The sequence below is a fragment of the Accipiter gentilis genome, unplaced genomic scaffold (assembly GCF_929443795.1).
Source record: "Accipiter gentilis unplaced genomic scaffold, bAccGen1.1, whole genome shotgun sequence".
Classification (NCBI taxonomy): domain Eukaryota; kingdom Metazoa; phylum Chordata; class Aves; order Accipitriformes; family Accipitridae; genus Astur; species Astur gentilis.
The window spans coordinates 18039-25975 of record NW_026060784.1 but is presented as its reverse complement, the minus strand read 5'-3'; the positions used below and the strand labels follow the sequence as shown (position 1 = coordinate 25975).

Sequence of the window (7937 nt, the reverse complement as noted above, 5' to 3'; positions counted from 1 at the left end):
ATCAGCATCGTCTCCCAGCCCAGGCACTCCACTGGCTTTCATTTTCCCCTCCCTCCCTGTGTCAGAGCACCTCCCAGCCCTGGCTTCATGTCCCCCTCTCCCGGGGGCTTCAGCAGTGCCAGTCTCCTCTTTGCAAGCACCTCTAGATACTTCCCCTGTAGGTATCTAGTTTTGGGGCCATCTTCTTGTTTCCAGGAGGAAGCAAGGCACTTGGAGGTGGAAGAGGAGATGGTCACACCACCAGCATCTCCTCCAGACTCAGCCCTGCCCTGCCCCGGCATCACCTTGTGGCACCCCCACGTGCCAAAACACCCCGTTACCTTGAACGCATGGGGGACCTGGAGCTTCGGCGATGGGATCCCAACCACAAAGTCAAGGAGCACCATGATGACGATGGTGAGGAAAACAGCAAAGTCGCTCACTGTGGACCGCACCTGGAGCGAGAAACCAGAGGTGAGAGGGGCATGGCAAACAGGGCCGTAACGTGAGATGCAAGAGTTGCAGACATCCACAACACTAAGGCTGCTTAACCAAATCCCACCACCCCTCTGAGCACATGCAGCCTGATCCCTTGCTTAGATACTGCTGCTGTGTTTGTCCCTGTGAGATCTGGGGTCAGACAATAAAAAAAGCTTAACTAGGCCGACAAGGGTTGGTTTAAGTCAAAACCTAAAAATAATAATAATAATATTAAAAATAAGAAAACACATGTCTGCCACTACAGCTACACTCACAGCTACAATGGATGGCAACAAGGCACTGAGGCATCCTTTAGTCCTCAAAAGGAAGCTCCTCATTCAAATCTACTTTCTGCTCGAGCACATAATGCACAGAAGGTAGGGAAAAAATCCCACAACCCCAACCCCCAAAACTTTGGGAAACCTGACTTCCTACTACCTGAGGAGGAAAAAAAAAAAAAAAAAAAAAAAATCAACCCCCAAAAATCTTCAATCTGGGGCAGGTCACAAGGCATGTGGGAAATGCTACGATGATTTTGCACTCAGGGAAACGAGTGCAGGACATCCAAGCTCTTGGAGAGCTTGGCCTGCAAGGCCAACGTTTCCCAGCTTGACCAAGGCAGGGCAAATACTGCTTAGTGCTCCAGGAAAGCCATTTTGGGAAATGAGTGTGGAGATGGACACTGGCCACCTCCTTCTACTTACTCTGGTTGGAAAGTAGCGGCTGGTTTTAAACTTCTTCAAGAAGCTTGACAGGGCAAAGGTGGCGAAGAAGAGGATGCAGCACCAGAAGAACACGTCAGGCGTGTAGGGGCCGTCGCGTCCACAGGCAGGTCCTTGAAACTCCCCACGCAAATACCGACATTCCTGGAGAAACAGAGCGTCAGGACACAAAGGCGGTGCACGTGCGGCAGGGAAACCTCGCATAGCTAGGGGGTTTTGAGGATCTTGGTCCAAGATCCACGACCCTGTAACTGCTCCTGCCAATGGAGATTTATATTTAATGAGCAGCAGCAGCTGAACAAGTGACACATCGAACTACACAGCGGAGAAATGATATGTGAGGGGACACCATACCCCGCACCCTCGGCACATCCTCTGCCTGCCATTCGAGCAATCGTGGCTAAAGAAGACACCAGAGGGGAAGGAAACACTGGAAACTCTTGGGGATAGAGAGAGAGGGAAGAGGGAAGGAGGGCTAAAGACAACCATGCTAGGAAAGGAGGAGAAGAGACAGATTGTCCCTCCCCAGGGGAGGGCTCGCAGAACCTGGCCAAGAGGGGATGAAGGCCACCGTAAGAGCCTGGCGCCCTAGGCCCGGGCTCTGCTTCCGGCAACAACAGCCTGAGAGGCTGCTCAGACAAGCAAATTCATGCACGTACCTACAGACAGCACTGAACGAGAAAGCAAGGCCTGGAGTTACTAGGAACCCATTGAGGAGGCCAGCTACTACCTTTCAAGCATGAACTTAAGTCCTACAACTTCTACAATAATCAAACCACCCACTACTTAACCTTCCTCCCAGTCAGAAATACTGTCCTGCAACAGGCTTGACGGGGACACTTGCTACCCACAACGTTGGGGACCAGGTAGACTGGACAAGGTGGACTCTCCTCCCCAGGACCAAGCGGCTTAAAACCACACACTACATTTAAGCAAGGACTTTTCCGAGCAGCACTAGCACAGTTTGAAGCCCATCATTCCCTGAAGGGCTCTGACTTCTGCACCAGGCAAATACCCCTGGACCCCATGGACGCGGCGCGAGGAAGCAGTGGCTCGGGGCACTTACGGTCACCGTGAGGTTTTCCCAGGCGATGCCAGACACGTTGATCTTGTTGCTCGCCCAGAAACGCAGCGTTTCGTTGCTGGGATGGGTCGGTGCCTCACACTTACAGCTGGGAGGAGAGAAGCCAAGACAGGGGTAAGGGAAAGGTGATGGAGGTGCAGCCCGGAGCTCCTGCCAAGGGGCAGCAGCTTTCTCAGGGGGAAAAAAACCCACTAGTAGCTGGTGAGGAAGTCCAGCTTGCTGTGCATGTGCACAGGGTAGGTGTCTCGCAGGTGACTCAGCTTCTCCAGAGCCTCGTAGATGAAGATGATGCAGATGAGGGAGGCAAAGGCTTCTTCTGTGAAGCGGGTGACGTAGCACACCAAACAGCTGGCGTCGGTGGCCACCAGCACTATGCACAAGAAGGCGGTCCACAGCCCAATGCACGCCCGCAGAGACAGATAGGAGAGCGTGTACTCCCTGGGAAAGCAGAATGAAACAAAGGCTGGAAAGGCCAGCAAGAGGCCCTGAGCCATGCCTGCCTTCGGGGAAAACGGGGAGCAATTTTGGAGCGTGTCAAGGCTGCGGATGGGAAATGCAGTTTCCATGTACTACTACAGAGGGCCTCGGGGCTGTGGTGCAGGGTGTAGACCCACAGCAGGAGAGGCCAATTATTTAGTTACCACTGTTTAACACGGATCTCGTGTTAACACCTTGGAGGCTGCTTGAGGTCAGGTCCCTCTTGGGCCAGGTGGTGTTCTCCCACATCACCCTGACGCCCTAACACTGAAACCAGCTGGGTTTGCACCCAGTCACCTGCTGCCAGCAAGCTGGGGCTTAATAATAAACCTTATGGCAATAAGGGCGGTTTATCTCCCATCAAAGCCATCGCAACAAAAGGACTGTCACTAAAATCTAGCAACTACCCCTAAGAAAAAGAAAAGCAAAGCATCTTTTCTCCATCACTGCCCCCTTCTGAAGGCTCTCGCAGCACCCAGCTGCGGCAGCCTGCCTTACTTGCAGAATTTGTAGAGGATCTTCTCAAACACGAGGACGGGTCCGGTGCTGCCGAGGATGGTGAGAGGTTGGCCGGCAAAGAGGCAATACACCACGCCGGCCATGGACGCGCCCAGCAGCGACTCCATGGCACTCTGTCCGGGGAAGAGAGGCGGCCGTGAGTAAATAAATCGTTAGGGAGAAACAAAAACCAAAGCCGGTTCACTGCAGCAGGGACTTTGGCCTGAGTTTTATCCTCCCCCATGCCCCCCAACAGAGAGAGGTGCTCACTATGTGGCCATTGGTCGCCTCCCCCAGCAGTCCCCCAAAGGTGATGACAGGGGACATGCAGGCACAGTAGAGGAAGAGGAAGGACGCCAGGCACTGCAGGCTCAGACCATCCCGGAAGTCGCTCCAGAACCACGGGGCTTTCCGCTTCACGTCCAGGGTCAAACCTCCAAAGAGCCTGCAGGAAGGAAAAAGAAGAGAGGCTGTTCTCTTGGAGGAACACGTCGACTTTGCTTTGCTGCAGAAGGGCAATCACAAGCATAGAGTAACTTTCGTGGCTAAAAAGAAGCACTCTCCTTCAGCCCAAATCAAGGAAACCTGCGTGCAACGGTGATGGCTGGGGCTGAGCCCAGCTGCCCAGATCTCCCCCCTGCCCAGCCCAGGGGACCAAGCTGGCAATGTGGAGCCCCTTCACTGAACCAGCTAACCCCAAAGACCTGCTAGAAGGGAAGGTGCATGCTCAGATTTGAGAGGCAAACAGAAAAAAACCCCATACTATTAAAGCTCCCACCTTCCCGTCCGCTGCAGTTCAGGGCCACTGTGTTTCTCCAGCGTGCTGTGAGAAGCACTGTCATCAAGAGCTCCTGGCATCTTCCTTTTTTCCTGTTAAAATGGAAGTAAGATAAAGCTATGGACTTGTAACCACTGGCTTGTTTTGCTTCTGGTCTGGCTCTGTGACTGTGTCAGAGTGGGACCTTGTGAATTTGGGCCCCTGAACAGCATCCCCAGCCATCCTGCCCGTCCCCCTCCCGCCTCCCGCCGACGTGGCACCCACCTGCGAAGGGACGTTTTTCGGGGGCTCGATTCGGATCGATGGATCCCACTCTCCTGGCGGCAAGACCGTGACCTGATCCAGAAACTCGTCGATGCCAGCCACGAGGTCAGCCCCGTTCTTGGCTTTATAGGCAACGTCACGGAAAACCTGCCAATAGAAGACAACCTGGTGAGAGGACAACCCAGCTCGGATGTCCTAACCAGTGCAATAAGCTCTTGGCTAAACGCAAGGCTTTTTCACCAAAATTCCCTGCTGGAAAGGGCAGGAAATATTCCCCCAAAAGGAAAAATCTGTGCATCACGGCACTTGTAATCATCTCCCCCACGAGGCCCCCGTCCCCCATGGCACACCATACCCTTCTGCTTAAAGAGCAAGAGAAGTTTTGCTGGCCCTGGCAATGCCACCACTGGGGACAGCGTGCTGGGGACCCCGGCGAGAAGGATGAGGTGCAGGATGCACCCCGGGCGGGATTTCAGCCTCCAGGATGTGGGGTGATGCAAATCTGCGTGTTTGCTTTGGGGTGAGAAAGAGGGCTGGGCTATTTGGAGAGCTGCGGGCAGCTGGGACAGCAAATCCTCTTCCTCACTACTTCAGAGACAGGGAGAGCTGAAGAAAGGCAAAAATGACCCGGAGCTATCTCATCTTGTCGCACCTCATCCGTCATGATAGTGGCCATGGACCTGCCGATCTCATGGTACTGATGGGCTTTTCCTTCTGGTCCAAGCAAAACAAACAGGAACCTGGGCAAGAAAAACAAAATGAGAGAGAGAAGAAGGTGTCCTTGCTCCAAGAGCACACAAGGAAAGCCCTGGCAGCTCTCAGCCCAGAGCGTGGCTCAAGACGGGACACGTAGGCTCAGCGATGCCGCGATGAATTTGAAATTCTTCAAAACCGACGGCAAATGTAATTTGGGGGCCAACTTTCATTACAATTGGCCGATGGGTTTAAAAGCTACAGCAGGGAATGGAGAAATGAAGGCGAGGAGACGTGGGTGGGGGAAACGTGCTTGCTCCCCCTCCCGCTAGCCTTGTTCCCTTGGGACACCAAACTGATGCCTGCAACTTGATGTTTGGTTGGGTGTCTTTTTTACGGAAGAAATTTGCGCTTCTCATTCGCACCTTGTTGGGATGGGAACTTCCGTCATGCCTGAGAGGAGGACAGCCGGGCTCAGGCGGACAAATGCCACGATGGGCTGGTGAAGGAAATCCAGCTCTCCTACGAGCACGTTGGATGCTTCAGCCCCGGTGGGAATTTTCTTCATGAAGTGCAGCTCCGCCTGGGCACGACAAGCGATTTTCAGGCAATTACCCCAAAAGCAAAGCCCACAGCGCTCTGCAGCACACTCTGCAAGAGCAAATCTGGCCCTAAAGGCGTAAGAAAGCTACGAGTGTCTCACCTTGCTTAAATCCATTGCTCTGCTCTCACGGTTCACCCCATCTTTAGCTTCCGCAGCGGTGGGAGAAGGACAAGGGGTGATTGTTTGGGCTGGTAAGAAAAAGAAAAGACACTCAGAAAGATGGACAAGGAGCAACTGGGACGCTTCTCCTTTGCCCGGGCAAGTCTAATGGGGCCACAGCCCTGCAGAAACCCTCACCTGGCTTGTAGAGGAGGTGCAGGTCTGACTGCCTCTTGCTCACATCAGCAAACGAGCAGACAGCGGGGAGAAGGTTGGTTGTCTTCTCGTTCTGATGGTGGTGCTTCCTCAAAAGGACTTCTCGAACTTGCGCCCGCACGTGCTCGTCAAACTCCGTGGACTGTTCTTGCTGGGCCAGGATCATATCTGAGGATGGCAAAGGGAAACAAAGCCATCAGAGCAGAAACCCCAACAAGTCCCGACCCCCAAAGCCCCCAGGGAAGGCTGTGCCACACAGGCTGCACCCTAATGCCGGCTCAGCCTTGCATAGCAAGGCCTTTTAATAATGTTCAGCCTTTGCAGCGAAAACGAGAATTTTCTTTTGCTAAGAAACATCATCCAAGTGCTTATTCATCATTCCGCTAAGATAAATATTTCCCATTCTAAATAATGCAATTTTCTTGCCCGACCTGGCCTTTCTGACTCTACACGTTTACCCAAATTATAAGCAATCTATAGCACAGACGTTCCCAGAGTTTCCCGTGCTGATCGAGTGCAATTTGCTGAGCCCAGGGAGAAACGTGCTAAGAACGGCTCCGACTTCTCCAGCCCTTGAAAGGGCTGAATGGAGACCTGCCGCCAGTCAAAGATAACTTCTCCAAAGCGGCTTTTGCAATTAACTTCAAATATCTTCCCCACAGAAATACACTGCTTGGTCATCACCAGAGAAACTCTGCCTTAAAACTCTTAAATGCTGGATGTGAAGGCAAAAGTAAAAAAAAGAATGCGAGGAAACAGCTTGTAAGAAATAGTTCCTTTAAGGAGGTTCAGCTCTTACGCAGACTCCGTATTTCTAAGAGCAGCCTGCTAAGCCCTGACACACGCCCCTTTTTGGCTGCAGAATATTCTCTAGTGGCTTCTCCAACCCCACAAACTGCTTTCAAAAGGACCCCCTATTGGAATAAAAAAACAGCGCGACTGTTGCACGCCCAGTCTACATCCAAAAACAGCTCATGAGAAAAACACAGTGGCACTTCTGGAAAAGGACGTGCCATTGGGGCAGGGTTTGATTTGGAAGTGAAGAGCACCGTGGCGAGCTGAGCTCGGCCATTCCCGGAGAGATGCAGTGCCCACGGTACCTGCAATCTCTTCGATGCTGTTGGCACAAATGTCCAGCAGCACCGACCCATTGCTGATGCAGCTCCTCAGCTCGGAGAGGCTGTGCAAGGACAGTGTGCCAACGTAGGGCTTGCTCCAGCGCTCGCCGCCGTCTTCCACGTCCTCCTCAAACTTCAGCCACCTGCGGACATCGGGTGCGATCAGCCCCATTGCACGAAAACAGCCCCAGCTCTGCAGCCCCTTTGACAGAGCCACGGGGTGGCAAGAGGAGAAGGCTCCTCGTGCCGCCACCTGCAGCTGCAAAAGCTTCGCGTCCTGGAGAGGAGAAAGCAGAGCCCACGGGCGCTGCTGGTGCGGGGACTCCTCTCCCACCGCAGCCATAGCAGCAGGGATTTACCTTGCCGTTTCCTTCCACTCGGCATCTCGGCCCTCTTTTACACAGATCTCATCCAGCTCGGAGAACAAGTGGTGAGGGATGTGCTGCTCGTCCTCCTTGGTCCTGAGAATGAACTGCACCCGCTGGGACGGGGAGCCTGGGGGCAGAAGGCAAAGACCCATCCCGTAACCGCGCCTGAACACAGCTCGTCACCCTCATGTGCAAAGTGGCCATCAGCACCAGTGCAGCCATAAACCCTGGGCTGGCCCCTCTCCTCTGCGTCTGTCTGGGCTTGCACAGAGCCGTGGAGAAGGAGAAGCATCTAGTCCACCTCTGCATAAGGATGGGCTGCTTTCCTTCCCCACATTGCCATTTTTAAAGCCAGGATCCCTCTAAGGAAGACGAGCCTAAACCCATTATGCATTTAACTGCATTAAAAAAAAAAAAAAAAGAAAAAAAAAAAAAGAAAGTAAAACTTGGGAAAAAGAGGGTGTTGCTCAATAAGGCCACTTTCCCTCGGAAGAACAGCAACTCACTCAAACTAGCCACGGGGACCTGCTTGCAGAATGCCCCAGTGCCCACGTTGC

General features: G+C 53.2%; 1 protein-coding gene across 1 annotated transcript; it reads right to left on the bottom strand.

Moving 5' to 3' along the window:
- Positions 1-1166: 1166 nt before the first annotated feature.
- Positions 1167-7439, bottom strand: LOC126036674 (electroneutral sodium bicarbonate exchanger 1-like; the record flags this gene model as incomplete). Its single annotated transcript, XM_049796696.1, has 13 exons — positions 1167-1325; positions 2248-2353; positions 2458-2703; positions 3241-3374; positions 3511-3685; positions 4019-4110; positions 4283-4429; positions 4935-5022; positions 5401-5558; positions 5679-5767; positions 5877-6062; positions 6995-7155; positions 7372-7439. Coding segments are annotated over 13 exons (1809 nt in total), but the record flags the coding sequence as incomplete, so codon positions are not given.
- Between the last annotated feature and the right edge of the window lie 498 nt (positions 7440-7937).